This window comes from Microtus pennsylvanicus, chromosome 2 (assembly GCF_037038515.1).
Source record: "Microtus pennsylvanicus isolate mMicPen1 chromosome 2, mMicPen1.hap1, whole genome shotgun sequence".
NCBI classification, from domain to species: Eukaryota; Metazoa; Chordata; class Mammalia; order Rodentia; family Cricetidae; genus Microtus; species Microtus pennsylvanicus.
In genome coordinates this window covers 91,690,336-91,710,408 of record NC_134580.1, presented here as the reverse complement: position 1 = coordinate 91,710,408, position 20,073 = coordinate 91,690,336, and the positions used below count along the sequence as shown (strand labels likewise).

General features: G+C 40.1%; 1 protein-coding gene across 1 annotated transcript in view; it reads right to left on the bottom strand.

Moving 5' to 3' along the window:
• LOC142843775 (transmembrane and coiled-coil domain-containing protein 5B-like) overlaps window positions 1-20,073 on the bottom strand; it is a 63,549-nt gene that overhangs the window by 7,235 nt on the left and 36,241 nt on the right. Inside the window, exons 3-7 of the mRNA XM_075961723.1 lie at window positions 2,967-3,011; window positions 2,184-2,333; window positions 1,781-1,898; window positions 1,423-1,473; window positions 384-452 (exon numbers count right to left, since the gene is read on the bottom strand). Coding sequence (XP_075817838.1) covers window positions 384-452; window positions 1,423-1,473; window positions 1,781-1,898; window positions 2,184-2,333; window positions 2,967-3,004 — 426 coding nt within the window. The 5' untranslated portion in view covers window positions 3,005-3,011. The remainder of the gene's footprint in view (window positions 1-383; window positions 453-1,422; window positions 1,474-1,780; window positions 1,899-2,183; window positions 2,334-2,966; window positions 3,012-20,073) is intronic.

The following is a 20,073-nucleotide window of genomic DNA, read 5'->3' as shown; positions in this document are numbered from 1 at the left end:
AGCTTGGCGAACCTTCTAAGATCATTGATGCATCCTTATATAACTGTGGAAACTAGCATTTTTTTTCCTACTTGAATGTCTGTATTTGTGTTGTCCTCATTTAGTTATAAACTTCTTCAGGGAAGTCCCCGGTACATTTTTGGAAGGTGTTTCATTAACTGATGAGACGTTTGAGCCCTTCCCTCTACCCGAAGGCAAGGTAGGCCCCTCTGCTTCTAGCATGGAATGGAAAGATGCCCCATGGTAATAAAGGACGCCAGCTCTTCTCTAAGGCACAAATGGACATGCCTGGGTCACACCCGGGAGAGACTATGGAAACAGTCTCCCAGATCCCAAAACTGATATATGTGTCACAATCTTCCCCAGCGTGCTATTCTACTCACCTTCAATTCTGCTATTTTCTTTTTCAGGGTTTCTGGATCAGGGCTAGGAGTCTTAAGTTCTGTTGAAATCTGAAACATCATTCCAATAACTGAACTGATCAAGGCAAACAGGTGAGCTAGGATAAAGTTAGCCTGGGGTCTTCACTAGCAGACCAGTGTGGGTACCAGTTTGGGTACTGAAGCATCTCCTTAGCCCCGTGGAAGCTGCCTAACTCCATACTAAGTGGACAGACTTTTATTCCTTTAAATTCGTATTTATTTGTACTTGTGCATGTGTTTGTGTGTGCATGTGTGTGTAGGTATGTGCATGTGAGTGCAACTGTCTTTGGCATCCAGAAGGGGATGTCAAATCTCTTGGAGCTTGACATAGAAGCAGTTGTGAACCACTTGACCTGGGCACTGGGAACAGAACTCAGGCTCTCTGCCTGAGTATGTGCTTTTAACCACTAAGCCTTGAGTGGACATCCTTTTCTGTCCCCAAGACCATCATAGCTTCTCAGCAAGGTGAGGGGAATGGACACAGTGGTAGGAGCGGGGGAGGAGTGGTAAATCATCATTCGCTTTGTAGTTTGTCCTCCCCCCCATGGTCTGCCCTCATCAGAGGACAAAGGCTGGTGTATTGGTGTCTGTTCGAAGTCTCTGAAGGTGACTGGGGTTGTGAGCACAGAAATTTTACTGCCTTCTCCTTGTTTTTCTGACTAGAGGATTTAGGACAATAACAACTCTATTAGGATTCTATTATGAGCTAGGATAAAGTTAGATTGGAATCTTCACTAGCAGAAGTGAAAACAGTCACATTTCAAGGATGGAGTCTGAGTGTTTGAAAAATTCCTTCATTTGTGTGCAGTATATCATTTATATTTTATATGGTTACATATAATTAATAAAGATATATATGTACATATATATAAAGTATATATCTGACTATCCTCCCAGAACTCATCTCTTATATCTCCTGCCCACTCCACCAGCCTTTTTTTTTTTGTAATGACAATGTTGTAGGAAATGGGGTACCTTACACCCTGGGGGATCTCCTTACCCTATCCTGAAGTTGCATGATTTTCTCACTTAGGGTCTTGTTCTTTTCCTCCTGTAGGAAGAAGGAAATTAAGGAAACAAACGGATTCTGCTCTCAACCTTTTCTCTTACCAAGGTAACATAAATAATATGTAGGGATCAATGGGTCAAGTTAAATGAAAAAGTACACCCTGGCCCAAGATGGGGCATCTGGGAGAGAGCCAAGGTCTTGTCCCCATGACTAGTGCCTCTGCCATAGCACTCGCCCAAGCAGCTGTGACTTCTGTAGACACAGAGGCAGTGCCTATGCGGAGCCTCTTGGAGAAAGAAAAGAAGGATGAGCGCAGAAGCCATCTAAGGGTCTCTTTTAGAAATCTCACCAGCTTTGCTGTCTCCAGCTCCAGGTCCTTCAGGGCGTTCTCCTTTTGTATTGCGATCTCATTGAACTCATCCGTCTCTGGGACTCTCTCAGTGGACAAAGCAATTTCTCTTTCAAGACTGAAAAACAGTTAACTCAGGTGTGGCTCAGTCCTTAGGAAGCCAAAACCACACTACCAACATCTTGGGTTGACAGTTGCAATAAAATGTCAACTAAATGAAAAAATTGAACGCAAAGATCTGTGCCAAGCCTTTTGAGGACATCACAGTTTGTGTTTCAGGATTTAAATAACACACTGAGTTTTCCCTGAGGGAACTGAACTTCCCACAGCACCCACTGCACTTCCCTCTAACCTATGAACATGACTTGAGGGGCTTCACCTTCACCAAGGGCAAAAGCCTGACCTTTGAATAGATTTCTCTTTCTTTTGAATCTTTCTGAGAAGAAGCTGATTGGCCTCGTCCAGTCGCTGCAGATCCTTTTCAAGGTTGAAGTTCAGGTAGTTGAGATGCTGTTTTGTGGCTTCTAAAGTCGGTATTTCTGTTATCCCATGCCTATAGGAAAAGTGCCTTCAGAACTGAACTCGGATCAACACCCCTGACTTCTCATTCTTCTGTCTCCTGCTGTTTATGTGGCTAGTTAGTTCATAATAAACCAATTTCTAAGTGTGTATGTATGTCATGTCACATTTTAATTTTAAGTATTATGAGTGATACTAGAATGCAAATGTTTTGTGAGCAAAAGGAAAAACCACACACACACACACACACACACACACACACACACACACATATGGTTGTACTCTAACTTGTTCCCTTCCAAAATTTTACACGAAGATATGGAATCGTAGCGACACCTATAAGGCATTTACAGATTAGAAAATGAAAGAAATTTCTTAAGTCTTTTGTCACAAACTTGAATACTTTCTGTTTAGTCTGTCAGAAGCCTCGGGTGGGAGGAAATAAGGGAAGTGGCTAGACCTTTCCCCTACACCAGGCTAGTGTGCTGGGAGACTGGGTAGCTTTTGCAGAAAGTCCCACCATGTCAGACTGATGAAGGGAAAATGGAACTGAAATTGTTACTCAGACTCTCTCAGGCTTGAGGAGGAACATCCTTCACAACTGTGGTCTGGATCGCAGGAAACTTCTAGAGCAGTCATCCTTCTGGCTCACTATTGTATTACTTACCCATTATCCAATGGGTTCTGTCCAATGTCTTCCATCATTGGCTTCCTAGATGTGAATGCAGACATCTGTCACAAAAATGAAGGTCCTACTATCCAGCATGTCATTACCCAGAAAGGAGCTGGCAAAAATCAGACACTCTTTGGGCAAGACAGAGTCAAGTTGTAGCCCTTCTGTATGATCTCACTTTTCCACACTCAGGTTCAACATTTTACACAAACTAAATTTTCAGCAAACTAGAGCATAGCTTGATTTTGGGATCTCAGAACCAATCACATTGGATGTAGAAATCTTTAAAATTTCTTCCATTCTGATCCTTTCCCTTTCTTGCCTGTACTTACTCTAGTAGGTAAAAATTTCAGAGACATGTGATAGACTCATGTATGCCTATTGACAACTACAAAAATAATTTATTTCTAGCTCAAACCCTCAGGAAACAAAACAGAATAAACAAAACCCCCAAACTAAACAAAAGAAAGAATGGAGACAAATGGAGAGATCAGCTGCCTGGTTTCTATTAGCCTATTACTAAATGCCCCTCTCCCCTCACCTTCCACCTTTGCTTTGAAGCTCTTCATTTTAAATACACTTTGAAGTTCCCACCTTTCCTTTCTTTTAATCATTTCTGCTCCATTTTCCTTTTCCTCCAGAAATCTCTCCACCCACAAGAAGTCCCAAGCTGTGCTATTACCTTTTTAAACACAACTTTCTGTTTTCAACAGAGAGTTCCGTTTCAAACAGATTCTCTTTCCAGCTAAATGCCAGGACTGTCACTCAAGGGGTTGCCTTGCTGACTGAGTCTTCACATCTAACTGAGATGGTTACTCTGGCTGGGTGGGGCAGCATGTCATAGTGGGATAGTGACATCGTCTTGTCATGCCAGCAGCAAAGTGAGAGAGTCCAGCACTGCAGGGCAGTTCGGGTGCCTTATGAAACCAGACGAGGTCCTAGAGCACAAGCCTGGGCACAGCTCAAACCTCTTCTGCACTATGGCAAACATTCACATCCCAAATCTCTAGAGCCAACAGTGGTTATGATCACTCTCATCTCTCTTCCTGATCTCCGTGGGGCACGCTCACAAGTTATTGCAGTTAAACTCAAAATGGGCATCTCCACTGAGTTTGTCGAAGGGTATGAGGTAGGAAAGTCAGATAGTAGGCCAGAAGAATCTGAATGGTGTCTGATCCTTTGTTCTTACCACATGGGGCTTTTGGAGCTATAAAACTTATCCTCCCACCCCCGAACTGGTCCTCTATCTCATGGGGAAAAAAGAGTGAGATGTTCTTGTGGTGGCAGAAATACAAGAAAATGAGAAGGCAAAGCAGGAAGGGAAAAAGAGGAGAGTTCTGTCCAGAGCCCCAACTCCTCTGTGTACTTCTGCAGAATTCCCTCTTTATTATTTTTTGAGGTCTTAAATTATTGCAAGAGTAGATAGAGTTTAACAAACATATCAGTGTCACCTTGGCAAGCATCCTAGGAGTCTTCTCTAGACTAAGACAGGCAGGATAAAGAAATGTAGAGATAGCAATAGAGTATAAGCTAGGCATGCTCCTGTAAACCAAGTCCCACCTATGCTGCTCTCCATGATCAAATCAAACCTATTAGAGACAAATTGCAGCAACTTCCAGGCCTTGGAAAGGTCTGTGACATCACTCTGTCCAGGAAGATGCCCCTCAAGCAGTGGCCTCTGTTACCTCATCACCCCCTTTCCAGTCAGCTTACACACGGCTACATGGGCATGCTCCCAGACACCAAACAACCAGTCCCAGCAGAATTAAGCCCTTCACTCGGTTCTCCTGTTTTGTCATTTTGCATTATTTTCAGCCTCGTTTCCATCCTACAGCTGGGCCAAAGGCTGGCCCCTTGAGTATGTTTTAAGCATTCATTTTTCCATCCCCGCCTAGGCGGACTTCAGGGTTCTGTTCAGACAAAATTCAACATGGCAGAAACATTTTAAGAATAAATGGATGAATAAATGAGTTACATCATTCCTGTTATCTAAAACAAAAGAACAGGATTCTTTGGCTCCTTCTCCTTCTAACACACCCAAGACAGGCTCACCCATACAGCCACATGAGTGCATGTTCCTTATAAATAGTGTGCCATGGCAGAATCCTCACCAGACAGCCACATCTTCTAGGCACCAGCGGTTGACAAGCTGCAATGGAAATATTTTTTTCCCACTAACCTGCATCTTCTCTTTAAAGACACTACAAATTCACGTTCTCTAGGAAACCTTCCATAATGAATTATTCTTAGCTCATTACCTCAAAGAAATCATGTATATTTTGTGAGAGAACATATTTTCCTTTGAAACCAAGAAGCTCAAAGCCACACACGAAGCTCCAAATGTTTACTGCTGTGATTCATTCTCTCCTCTGTGAGATCTGGGGATTGAATTTAAGTTTTCATGCTTATTATACAAATGCCCTTAAATGTCGAGTCATCTTGAAGGTCTCTCTATTTAGAATGTACACAAGGACTAGAAGATGCTTCATGTCTTTTATGACCATTAAGAGGTGTGACAGCTACCACAGTAGATAATATAATGAGACGAAATTGACTGTGCTCCAGAGGATGGGGTAGAGACCCATTTACTCATGTCCCAGTTGGACTTTGTGCACTTGATACAAACCGAGACATACCTAGACAAAAAAGGAATCTTAACTGAGAGCATGCCTCTGTCCGAGGCTGCATATAGGCAACTCTGTAGGGCATTTTCTTGATTAACAATTGATATGGGAAGGCTCACTCTATTGTGGATGATGTCACCCCTGGGCAGGTGTTCCTGGGTTGCAGAAGAAAACAGATAGAGCAAGCTATGAGGAAGAAGCCTGTACACTGCGTTCTTCCACAGTTTCTGTTTCTACCTCCAGGTTCCGTGCTGAGTTTCCTCCCTGATTTTCCTTCAAAGACTACAACTATAAGATAAAATAAACACTTTCCTCTCCAAGATGCAGTTAGTCATGATGTTTATGACAGCACTAGAACCCTAAGACTACTTAGTATCTAACTTGGGAAGAAAAACAAAATGGGACTTTTATGGAAAGAAACAGGAACTTATAGGTTGGAGAGATAACTCAATTATCAAGAAAGTGATTGCAGCACCAGCACGATGACCCGTGCTCCTAACTCTCTCATACATATAAAAAGCAGGGTGTGGCTGCTTGCACCTATAATCCCAGCGCCAGGAATATTTGCCTTTAGAACTGGCTAGCTGGTCTCACTGAACCGGTAAGTTCAATGCTCAGTTACAGACCATTTCTCAAAACGTAAGGTGAACAGCAATAATGTAAGACACCTAATGGGGAACTCTGGCCTCCACACACACACACACACACACACACACACACACACACACACACACACACATTGAATGTCCATGAGAACGACTGTTGGGCTGTATGATAAATATATAATTGGGTTTTGAAACTACCTGAGTACTTTCAAAAGGCAGCATCGTTTTACACTTCCATCACCAAATGCATCACAGCTCCATTTCTTCAACATCACCACTAGCATTTGGTGTTGTTACTGAATGACTTCATTTTCTCTGACAGTTTTACAGTCACAGAATAGTAGCATCTTAAGTTGAACTTCCCTACAGGTAGTGATGTTACCCATATATCTACACACAAACTGATTGTCAAACATGACTTAGAGGTATTCTTTCCCATCCTATAACTTAGTTTGTTTTTTCATCTTCTCTTGTTTGGTGCTTGCGTGCATGCGTGCTGTGTGTATGTGTGTGTTAGAGAGAGAGAGACAGAGATAGAGACAGAGACAGAGAGAGATAGTACCAGCACATCTTTTCCTATGTGTAGGCAACAGGCTATTACTGGGTATTTTTGTCACTCAGTCTCAACATTAGCTTTTGAGACAAGGACTCTCATTTAACTGGAGCCCACAGATTCGGCTAGACTGCCTGGCCAGCAAGCTTCAAGAATCCATCTTTCTCTACTTCTGCAGCGCTGGGATTTCATGTTTTCATGTTTGTGTGGCAAGCGATTTCCCATCTGAGCCACCTCCCACCTCTGTCCTTTCATCCTCTAAACAGAGACCCCACAAAGCAAATTTCTAGTGTTTCTATATCCAATTTACATGAATTTTCTTTTGTGGATGATGCTTTTAGCTCCATCCCTAAAATTCTTCTGTACGCCCATACTCCTAAAGATTTTTCTCTTACGAGTTTTATAGTTCTACATGCCAATAGCTTCAGTAGCCCTTAGCTAGTGTATATGCACAACGAATTAGTAAGATATATCTGGATCTTTCTAAGGCACATTTACATATATTTTCACTCCCATGCCATCAGCAAAGGCCAAACCTTTTCAGGATGGCTTTGGGTCTTTTTTTCCTGGCTTATCTCTACAGTGGGCAATCCATGACCAACTCACATACATGAGCATTAAGTTCTTACTCTGCTGTTTTCTTTCTACCCTGTAAGCAAACAGATACCATGGTATCATCTGTATCCCCGTGACACAGACCTTAAAACATTTTCATTATCAGATGAGCCTAATCCTGAATCCCTCGGGCGTCTGTGAACCCGTCTTTACCGAGTTGCGCATCTATGAAGATGCATCAGGGCACTCTGGGCTTCTGTGACTTAGAAAAGCAAAATGGACTTTCCTGTTTTCTCTTTCCATTATGGTTTTGTGTTCACCACTGTTTATCTTACTGAGAACTGCTGTTTTGCCCCAGGAGCGAGGCAGCGGTGGAGCGCTATGCTAATTTGTGTGGGTCCAGAGTAAAGTTTCAACCTTTACATTCGAAATCCCATTAAGCCAGAAGGGTTTGTATTGTCATGCTATTTTAGCTCTCCACAAATATCACACCGTGATGAGACAAATCGTTATGGTGTTAGGAATTAACTCTGTCTTCCAAGTGTGAAGAGGCAATTTTCAATTGTTAGATTATGTTCTGAAAAATGATTAAAAGGATGGACATAATACATGTTCCAAAGATCTTGTGTTCCCTGTTTCATATGCAAATATTTGAAGAAAAGAATATTTCGTGGTTTAGAAGAGACCGAATTCTTTTGTATCTTATATAGATTTTCAAAGCATTAAGACTGAGTTGTCAATCAAAGCTAACAGAATTAAATAAAAATTTCTGTATTATTAAGAGAGTTTCCCTGGGGCAATAGTCTAACTGCACAATATTTAATTAGCATCTATGTTGTCTGAATGGAAATAAAACAGATGTCGTCATACAAAAATCATATCCTCTAAACCATCATGATAAAATGCTTTTACTCTAGTATTGCTCGTCTCTCAGACAACACTAAATTCGATGGATCCCAGAATAACTCTTAAGACGCTGGGCTCATTCAGAAAAATGCTACCATTAGAATCTTGGAGACCTCCAAATCTGATTTCTTCTTTGTATTCCACCTATAATAGTGTTTATTAAGGACATCATAGCTGCCACCTTGCTTTCTCAATAGGATTTGAACTTGAACTGTCACTGGACAACGCTAGGCATAACCTAATAATTCATGTGAGGCAGCATAAAGTCACATAGTCTACTTACAGGATGTGGACTGGAATAAAAATGGTACCCACATATTTGGAGACAACAGCTGCTCTGGTGGGTACACTTCTAGAAAGTTGTAAGCGGCAAAATAGAACAGATACTCGACCCCACAGATAAAAATCTCATTGCATATCTTACCTGAAAATGTACGTGAACTTTTACACTGAAGAAAATGCACAATCCTTTTCACACAGTTCTGTTCATAACAGCTACACAACTGACAGAAACCTCAGTGTAGTAAGCTGCAGAATAGAGAAATAATTTGTGACATCATAGAAGCAGAAACAATTTGGATAATATATATGAACTTTGTGATCATAATCCTGATCCAAATAGGCAGAGCACAAAAAAATGTGTGTGCTTTGATTCAATATACATAAAGTAAAAACCCCACAAAACTAAACGTATTGGTCTAGGATAATATATATAATATAATATAATATAATATAATATATATATACATTATATATATGTGTGTGTGTTAAGTCTGAAAATAGAAATGAGGGAATAATTATAATATTCACAGTGATTATTATTCTAGAAAAGAGAGGGAATGAAATCAGGGTAGGAAAGAGGACTTTTAGAATATATTTCATATTCAGGCCTTGGTATATGAGTGTTGCTTAATCACTCTTTCCTCAATGCTATGCATACACATTATATTATCTTATTATGGAATTTCATACTAAAATATTCAATTTAAGCTTAGCATAGTGGCCCATGCTTCAAATCCCAGCACTCAAAGGCTAGAGGAGGAGAATCATAGTGAGACCAGCTTGAACTATACAAGGCTTCCCCTCTAAACAAAAAAACAGAAAAGGAAAAATATAACACATATGACTTAGAACAATTAAATCCTTTAAGAACAACTTGTGCTGGTCAAATATTCTTGGCGGTGTGGTCTTCCCCTGGAAATTGACTGACCCAGCAGGGGCTGCATTCTCAGAGAAAATGGTCTCTCCCCTTCCAATAGCTTCACAACTAAGAATGGGATTGTGTATCCAGCCTCTCTGTGCAGGGATTCTGTCTGGCTTGGAGTTGCACAGATTGCTATACTCATCACAGCAACTGCTGTGTTTTCATAGGTGCAGCTGCCCTGCTGTGTTCAGAGATCATGCTTCGGGTAGTTTCATCCACCTTTGCCTCTTACCTTACCTATGTCGTCTACCTTCTCTCCCATAATCCCTGAGGCTTGAGAGGGTGACAAGCATTCTGCAGCCTATTATGCTATGCGTCTTAAGCAGCTGTGGGTCATTGCGTTCTTCTCTCTGCTGCAAACAGAACTTTCTCAGACGGCAGCTAAGAGATACATTGATTTATGTGCATAATAGTACACCATGAAGAGCTAGCAGTTTAATACTACATCTTATTTATTTAGTGTGTGTATATGCTTGTGTATTCTTGCCAAGTGAGCACATGGAAGTCAGAGGACAGCTTACGGGAGTCGGTTTTCTCCCTCGACTGGGCACATTCTGGGTACAGATTCAGGTCATCATGCTTGACTGTAAGCACCTTTACTTACTGAGCCATCTCGCTGCCCCCCGTATTACCTCTTATTTTAAAAGACTTATTTAGTTTAATTTTCCATGCCTGGGTATTTTTTTCAGGGAAAAATGTCTGTGTTACATGAGTGCGCACTGAACCGAGAGGCCAGAAAAGAGCATCAGACTCTCCGGAACCGGAATTACAGTCAGGTACGAGTCACCAAGCTGGTGCTATAAACCCAGCCTGAGTCTGCTGCAAGAGCAATAAGAACTCTTAACTGCTGAACCATCCCTCCAATCCTCCTCTCCAGCCAGGCTTGATGTTTATGATTGCTCTTCCCTCACTCATGCTGGGATTCAAACATAACTCATTCAAATTTAACATCAATTTGCATACGTTTATTTGTATAAGGCTTGAATTTTTGCTAGTTGAGCAGTGTGGTTTTGTAGTATTTCTCTTATATACACAGCCCTGTTACACTTAGCTGTCACGACTTTAGTCTCCTTTTCATAGATACTAAGGGTTTTGAAGATGATAAGTGAGTTGTCACACAGACTATTCCTCCTGGCCTCCTGGCATGTAATGTGGTTTATATATAACCCTTTTCTTAACACCAACAAAGAAAGAGGAAAAATGATGATAATGATGATGATGATGATGATGATGAGAGAGAGAGAGAGAGAGAGAGAGAGAGAGAGAGAGAGAGAGAGAGAGAGAGAGACTCCAAATGTGCTCTCGGTGTCTTAGGGTTTCCATTTCTGTGATAAACACTATGAGAAGTACCTTGGAGAAGAAAGGGTTTATTTCTGCTGGCTGGAGTGCACCCAGAAAGCAAAGCAAGCAGTCCTTTCATGATGCAATCAGAAACAGGCGGACTGGGCAAGCCTTACAAGAACACAACATGACTTGTAAGTTATGAACAAATTCTCTCTTTTGGCAGGTACATTCTCCAAAAATGGCCCCAGTTGTGGCTATTGTATAACCCATCACTCTTATCCAGATGAGGAGCCCAATCCCTCTCCCTTGACTTTGAACAAACTCGTGTCTGTGTGCATAAGTAAACTGCGCCAGAAGTAATCCTGAGAGACTGTGGAGACTAGATGAGAAACAGCTCTCAGCTTCAGCCTCCTTCACTTCAGACTCATGCTTCGAGAAAGTCCAAGAAGACCAAGAAAAGAAAGCAAGAATCTCTGTAGTAGCCAGGACTGACCTTGTAGTGAGTCCCAATCTCCAGCCAGATAGCTCTGTGGAGAAGAGATGGCATTTCTCCGAGTTCTGCCTAAGCTGTTTGCAGGCAGTTGCATTTGCCTTCAGTCTTTTACTCTTGGGTGTAATGTCTTGCTACATAGCTTCAGGTCACCAAGATGATGTCTAATATATAAGTGTCACATGAGCAATAGACAAAAAACTAGGAGTGAGGTGCTCAAGACATTTCCAATAACAAGCAGCCTGTTCAAGGGTTCCATAAGGGAAGGAGACAGATGTGAGTGACACCTCTAGGCCATATCAACAAGAACAGAAGTCACAGCTGAAGGGCTCCTGCTTAAATGCTACCATTCTAGAATCAAAGCTGGCTATGGAGACTGCTTTTATACTTGATGCTAAATGTGATGTTTCTTGTCACAGCCATTATCTTGTGTTTGTTCTGCTTCTTAGATTTTAGTCTCAGTCTCCCAGTCCACTCTCTGTCCTTAAAACCTGGGCTCAAAAATGCAAAACACTTAGCAGCAGCTTCCATGATGCCAACCAAAAATTGACAAAAGTAGTCATCACCATCATGTCCAATATCAACCCAACTGCTCAAATCCGAACTCCCAAGTCTGTCTCAGGAATGAAATGTTATCATTTGTTAGATTTACCAAATAAAGATTGGACTTTTTTCACCATTGATTGACAGTGGCCCTTGATTACCACGGAAAGAGCTCTCAATCTCCTTTAAAATTTATTAGCAACTCTTTCTTTTCCTCAAGTACATCTAGGGAATAGTTTGAAGAGTTAATTGCAATTGATAAGCTGTAATTAGAAGCTTATGCTTTCCCTAGAGTTTGCAGCCAATAGCTACAGAATCTTATTAGAGAATTTAATTAATGGATTTCCATTTCCATTTTTACTTATTAGGAGAGAAACCAGAACAGTGATGAAAAGCTTTCCATAGAAATGAAAAAAAGTTAGGCAAATTATCATTTTAAAGCCTCATTATAAAAAGAAAATACATTTAGTGAACTCTCATTCAGATAAATAAAGATGTTCCTCAGCTCATTTTCAATTATTATCACTATGTTTAAGAGAAAGCAATTCTCAAAATCAATATTATAGCTTCTCACAAAACATGGATCTGGAAAAAAACATAATCTTAATGATATGGGAAATATGGGACAAAGATTATTTTGGCTAAAAGACAACTTGAAAGATAGTGATATTAATACCTGCTTACTCAAAATAAGTGATATTTGATAGAATACTCTTTATGTTAGTGTTACTCAAGTGTATTTCCTCCAATTTTTAAAAAATGGTTAAAATGCCCCAAATATCAACTAGTCAGTGAAAAATTTGATAGGTGCTGAGAACAGAACTTGGGTCCTCATGCTTATGTGGCAAGTATGTTACTGATGAAGGCGTCTCCCCAGTATTCACTTCTACTTTCATGCCATATACACACACGACTTTATGCATCCATTTGAGACCTAGAAACCGTAAATGAGAGAAACCTTGGCATCAGGCTTTCTGAGAGTGGTTTAGTACACTTTATACGATTCTTTCCAGCTGTATCCATTCTTCTGCAAATGATACAACTTTGTTCACCCTTATGGATGAAAAAAATCCCATATGTGTATGCATCATATTTCCATTGTCCATTCCTCTGTGATTAGAAACACAGGATGGTTCTATTACTTAGCTATTGTGAAGTCTCCCTGTGCTATGTTTCCTTGGACTCTTCCAGGTAAATGCCTAGGAACGCTGTAGGTAGGTCATAAGTCAGGTTTACTTTAGCTTCTGGAGAAAACTTGACACTAGTTTCCAGAGTGGCTTCACAGTCTGACCGCCCCAGCTAGAAGGACGTCTGTCCACGTCTTCAGGAACATTTGCTGTCATTTGCGTTCTTAATGAGTACCATTCTGGCCAAGGTGAGACAGAACCCCAGGGTAGTCTTAACGTGCGTATTTCTCTGATTGGTTGTGGGGCTGAACACTTTTTCATGCTGATTGCCCACTTATACGTCATCATTTGAGAAGAGTATGTTATTTCAGCAGTTCACCGATTGGTGGGATCATTTGAGTTCTCATTTCTGAAGTTCGTTGTATATTTTATTAGTCCTCTGTTACATGTGTACTTAGAAATGTTTTTCTCCCATTCTGTAGACTGTCTCTTTACTCATTCACTGTTTCTTTTCTGTTCAGAAGTTCTTATTTTCATGAGGTCCCATTTGTTTATTGTTGGCATGATTTCTCCAGTGAGTGACGTCCAATTCACGAAGCCCTTGCCTATGATTGTATCTTATTTTCTTTTTCTATTTTTTCTAAAAGTTTTAGAGTTTCATATTTTTTTTCTGGTTTTTCGAGACAGAGTTTCTCTGTGTAGGAGCCCTGGCTATCCTGGAACTTGCTTTGTATATCACTCTGGTCTCAAGAGTTCATATCTTCTATTAAGGACTTTGATCCATTGGCAGTTGAGTTTTCAGGGGGGCCTAGATGAATTTTACTCTATGCAAATATCAAATTTTCTCAGACTCAGTTGTTTCTATCTTTTCACCAATGCATAGTTTTTGGCATCTTTGTAGAAAATCAGCTGGCTTTAGCTGTGTAGATTTATATCTAGGTCTTTGATTTCATATAATTGATCTACATGTTTGTTTTTGTGCCTGCAACATGCTGTCTTTGTTACCATGGCTTTGTAATATAACTTGAGATCAGGTATGGGGAGACTACTTCCAGCTTTTCATGTGTGTTTATGTATGGAGGGGGAGCATTCTTTGGATCACTTTGGATTAGATCTATTCTGCTTCCATATTAATTTTATGATTTTTATAATTACATGGAGATGACACTGAAGCTTTGATTGAATATGTAGATTGCTTTTGTTTTAGTCTAGAAACTTTAACAATATTAATTTTTCCAAGCCATAAACATTGGAGTTCTTTTCATTGTTTTATTCAGTGTCTTAAAGTTTTTAGCACAGAATGCTTTTACTTCTTTGGTTATTTTCCAAGAATATCCTATTTTATTGATTAAATGCATCCTATCCTTAATGATTTCATCCACACTATAATAACTATAACATACATTCAGATAATTCTCATATGATGCCCTCTTATCTACCTTTCATACCCGTCATCCCTTCCCCACTCTAAAGGTTGATTTCCAAAATTTCATGTCTCTTTCTTTTGTATTTTGACGACGGATTTTAGCAAATGCTGTCTGCGTCATTATGGGTTTGGAACTACCCAGTGGAGCCTGATGGTCTTACCTTGGGTGCATAACTGAAGATAATGATACCAGTAGCCAGTAGCTCATCAGGGAGGTTTAGGACCTTCTGATACCCTTCTCCATCCATGCATGACCACCGACAAGCCCAGTCTTGTAGCGCTCAGTACAGGTAACCAGAGCAGCTGAGAGAACATGTTTGCTGAAGGTAACATTTCACAGTCCTTCGTCTCCCAGCGCCTACACTCTTCCTGCTCCTTCTTCATGGTTTTTCCCATGTCTAAGGGGAAGATGTCCAAATGCCCTTTTTAGGTCGGAACACTCAGTGTCACTCACTCTCAGCACTTCAAGCGGTCTGAGTCTTTGCAGTTACTGCCGTTGGCTGTCCTGGCTGGACGCTTCTTTTGAGGCAACTTCAAATGGAATTGTTTGCATGACTTCTTTCTCAGTTACTGAGACAAAGGAACCTTATTTTTGTATGTAGGTTTTGTATCCTGATGCTTTCCTGAAAGTAATTTCCAGATCTAAAAGTTTTCTGACAGCAGCTGTAGGGTTTCTTGTGTATGGAATCATACCCCCTGCAAATAAGGATATTATGACTTCTTCCTTTCCGATTTAGATCCATTTTATTTCCTTCTCTTATTTTATAGATATGACTTCAAACCTTGTATTAAATAAGAGTGTCTTATTTCTGATTATAGTAAATGCACTTTTAGTTTTATTACAACGGTGATTATAGGTTTGTCACATACAATATTTGTAAAGTTAAGGGACAAAAGGAGAGAGAAGATGAGCAGGACATGACAGGCCCAGCTCACTAAATTGGCATTGGGTATTCAGAAAAAAAAGAACAAACACGAAGGGGAGAGACATCATTGGGGTAAGGAGTGTGAATGCAGTCTCATCTGCTTTCTGATTCCAGTCTCAGCTCTCTAAGTGTCTCTTCCAAAGTTCCAGATATCTGTCACACCCCTGAGTGGTCCTTTGTAAGTTTAGTTACAGATGCTGGCCACACTACTGGAAAGTGATGCAGTGGCTCAGTTGTGAATGCTGTTCTCACCTCTGTGTGGTCCTTTGAGAAGTAGGCTCACAGATTCCGAGTTCATCAGTAAGTAAACCTCTGCAAGGTGACCACAGATGCTGGTAACACCTCTCATGGTCCTTCAGAATTCTGGTTGTGAATGCTGGTGCCTACCCTGGGTGGTCCTTCCTAATACTGAGGGTACTGCTTAGTACCCGTGTCTATGTTCTCTTGAGGACTCTGCTCCTGACCAGCTTCCCCCTTTTGCTTAAAACTATTGCCATTAATACTATAATGACAGAGACATAGAGGCAATTAATAAATGTTTGTTGGACGAAAAAGTAGAAAAAGGATGGCCATAGTTTCTTCACTTAAATTCAAAAAACAAAGCACTTCAATGTTATAAGGCTGTCCTTAGTTTTATTTAATCGATGTAATTGTTGGGTCAATCATTCTATATTGCATTGCAGAAATAACAATAAAATTGACTAAATAAAACTGAGCTTTGTGTGTGTTTATGTGTATCACGTCATACACAATAACTTATGTGAGTTTTCCTTTAAAACAGCAATGGTGTGTCTAAAAATTAAAATAAATCTGCATCCACTGAGCATATATATATATATATATAAAATGGGGCCACCTATCTCTCAGTGATAGTTTCTCTTTCCATTCAGCAGAAAAAAGACAGCCACAAAGAGAACGGAGGGGGCCTTTCCCTCCTTGTGTGAACATTATTTCCCAGGGGCCACTGGGTTCATAGAGAAGCCTTACACTGAAAACATCTTTCTCTCTCTATGCCAAAAAGTGAGCCAGATAAAACTTTTCCAAGCTGTGCTGAGGTAGTTTCCGGTTTCCTTCTCGGGGCCAGACAATCTAAGGGTCTCTAATGTGCTAGACTTCAGTGAGGCTGCTTTAAGCTACTTATTACAGCCCTTCCTTACTTCTCTGAAAACAAGCAAATCAGATCATTTCCTTGTCTGATAAAGACAGATGCCAATGCTAATTACCACTTCAAATGAAAAAGGTGGAAGGAAATGGTTTTAATTAAGATTTTTGAAGATATGCATAGTTATTATATTTTTGATTGAGGCTTCTGGAACAATATTGAATGCCTGCACAATCAGTAGTTGTCACACTTTATATTAACATGCCAAGGTAAAAGTGTAACACTATGCTAGACAATACGTATTGAATGATGACAATCAGGAAGACACTTATTAATCGTCAAACTGGAATCTGCCACAAACTGCTTCCTGGCATTAGAGAAGTGGTGTGTGCAAACTGAACCATCTTAAAGAACCAAAATGCTAACCACCCTAATGCTCCAAAAATGTTTAAAATACCCAATTTCATTTTTTATGGAAGTTTCCAGTCTTCAAGAGACCCTGTTTGTCATGATTCAAGACGCTAAGCTCTTCTTGGGTTAGAAACACAGTGTGCTGGCTGTGAGCAGTCTAACCAGGCTTATAATAAGAGACAGGAAGGCTTATAATTTGTTGCAGGCCTAGGTAGACTACCCATAGCAGAGAGCTCTGTATTGATTAAGAGACTTGCTTTGTTGAATATGGTGAAAGAGTGACCCAGGATAAATCCCAATGCCAACTTCAGGCCTCTACCTGCACATGTATACTCATTCACTCACACACCCACCCATATGTGCAAACTTGCACACACACAAACATATGCTCACATGCACACACACATACACATATGCATAACACATATATCAAAAACACAAAAACACAAAAAGTCACAATCTATTGGATGTAGACAAATATGGATTCTTTCTGATCCACTGAGAAAGGATGTAGCTTGTTTTCAGATTTTAATTAAAAATCACATTTTTGTTATTCATTCATCTATCTAATGGACAAATAAGTTGCTTTAATGCTTTCTCAATTATGAGTAATGTTGAAATAAACATGGGTTTGCACGTGTCTCTAAAGAATCCCGATAGGTCAAATTAGTAGTTCTAATTTTATGTTCATACCATTCTTTATAGAGACCATACAAATTTATATCCCCCAAAACAGTTCACAAAGGCTTCCTCTTCATATCCTCATTAACATTTATTATCATTCTTATGTAGTAGCCATCTAACCAGATGTGAAATAATAGCTCATTGTGGTTTGGACATGGAATTATTTGATGCTTAGCAATATTGAGATCATCAAACAGATATGTTGACTTTTACATATGTTAAAAAAAACTCTACTTAGCAATTCTCTTGCCTGTTTAAAAATTAGATTTTTACCTATCTCCTATCCAGTAGTAGGATTTACTTACTTTTGATGTTAACTCTTCATCAGATGTTTTATAAAAGATTTGATCCCATCATATTAGCTACTTCTCTGTGAGCTTTCTTTTTCTTGAGTATTTTTATACATGAGGATATTGTGTTTGCCTCATTTCCACCCATTTGAACTCCTCCCATGCCCCGATAACCAACTTCTTTCAAGTTTATGACCTTGTCTTCTATATTTATTTTTGTTGCACATACACAGACACACACACACAGACACACACAAACACACACATACACCTGTGTCCAATTAGTGTTATCCTTATTTGTACATACTTAGGGCTGACCACTTAGAGTTAGGGTCTTGACCTTGAACTAAAACAAAACATCCCGCTAAACCAAAATAAATAGTCAACTAACCAACCAGATAAACAGACAACATCGGTTCACTCTTCATTAGTAGTCATCAACTGCTTACAGTTTTTCATCTAGGGGCAAGCCTTGTGAACTTTCCTTCATCAGTGTTGGTATACCAACTGGTAAGGTCTTTGCATATCTTGTGTAGGCAGCCTGATGAGAGTTTATGGGTGCAACATCTCTGTCCTGTCTAGAAGAAACTAACACACAGCAGTTGACTTGGATCTCAGGCTCTTAACAATCTTTGTGCCCCTTTTCCAAGATTTTCTTTGAGCCTGAAGTATAGGGGTTATATTTTAGAAGTTTTATTTGAGGCTTGTCATTTATTGTCTGCATTTTGATAAGCTGTAGACTTCTTTCCTAGTTTTCATCTGCTGCAGAAGAGAAGCTTCCTTGATAAAATGTGTGTGAGAGCTGCATCTATGTAATATATAAGGTTGGGTGTCTTAATTAGGGTTACTATTGTTGCGATATAAGGACAAGACCAAAAGCAAGTTGGGGAGGTTTCAGGGTCCAGCCTCAATGGAGTTCAGACCTTCCAGGGTAGGAGCATGAGGATTAGAATTAGTAAGCAAAAAGAACAGAGATATGAGAAATAAGAAACAGAAACGCAGAACAGCACCAGCAGGAAAATGCAGTGAATACTGAAATCGCCTGCATTTATTTTCCACATGATTATATAGTCTACTCCAAAAGGGGAGGGGGAGGCAACAGACTTCATCAAAATGATAAAAGGAATAAACAGAGCATCCTCAGGCAAGCACTCTGTTGTTTGCACAGGGTATGTAATGACCGCACGCACATTTAGATCAGGTATCCTGCAGGCAGCCACTCCCTGGAACCTCCTGCCAATCTCCTTTGAAGGAGCAGGAATAGACTTGAATTCTCTGACCTTTGGTCAAGATGGAATGGATTCACCTCTGTAGTCAAAATACAAATTAACCACATCCTAGGTCAGGATCTCTTTGTCAACAACTTTGAAAGAGCAAGAGTAAGTTCAAATTCTCTGACCTTTAGTCAAGGTGGAACAGACTCACATCTGTGGGCCTTGGCAAGGAGGAAAAAGTTTATTTGGCTTACACTTCCACATCATTGTCTGTCATTGAAGGAACTCAGGACAGGAACTCAAACATGGTTGGAATGTGGAAGAAGGGGCTGATACAGAGGCTATGGAAGAGAGTTGCTTACCTGCTTATGACTTACTAAGCCTGCTTTCTTAGAGAATCCAGGACCACCAGTCTAGGGATGGTCCCACCCACAATGGGCTAGGCTTTCTTCCCCTAATTCTTAATTATAAAAATGCTCTTCTAGGCTTGCCTAAAGATCCAATCTTATGGAAGAATTTTCTCAACTGAGGCTCCTTCCTCTCCAGTGACTCTAGTTTATGTCAAGTAGACATAAAACTCATCAGCACAGTGAGTGGATAATTTGAAGGCACTTGAAAACTTTAGTAATATGGTAGCAGTAGGTTCTCTTTGGGAATTCATGACTTCTCTAGCCACGGATTCTTGGTTTATGGTTAAGAGTTTTCACTTTCCGGCAATTGAGCATACTTCAGTTCTAAATAGAGAGTTGTTAATTAACTCCAAGGTACAAATCCCATTATCACACCACTGAAGATAACTTGCCTTGCAGGCTCTGTCATTGTTGTCATTCAATCTTTATGATTGGGTAAGAATTTGATAACTTTTTACTCCTTTGTCAGTTTGCATAGAACTTCCTGACTCCCTGTCAGGGAGAGGGCTTACAAGTCAATACCAGTTTGATTTTTCCAAGTCTTGTGACTGAATTGTGTGGTGTCTTTAACAAAAGGATCTTATCTCGATATTCTGGGAGAGTTTCCTCTTCATTTGGTTGACAGTTTCCCTTGTTGTAAGAAGTGTTTCTAGTTTGGTGGAATTCTGCTTACCCCTTTGCTTTTGTTGCCTCTGGTTTTGGTGTCATTCTCAGGAAATCATGATCTAGAACAATGTTGTGTAGATT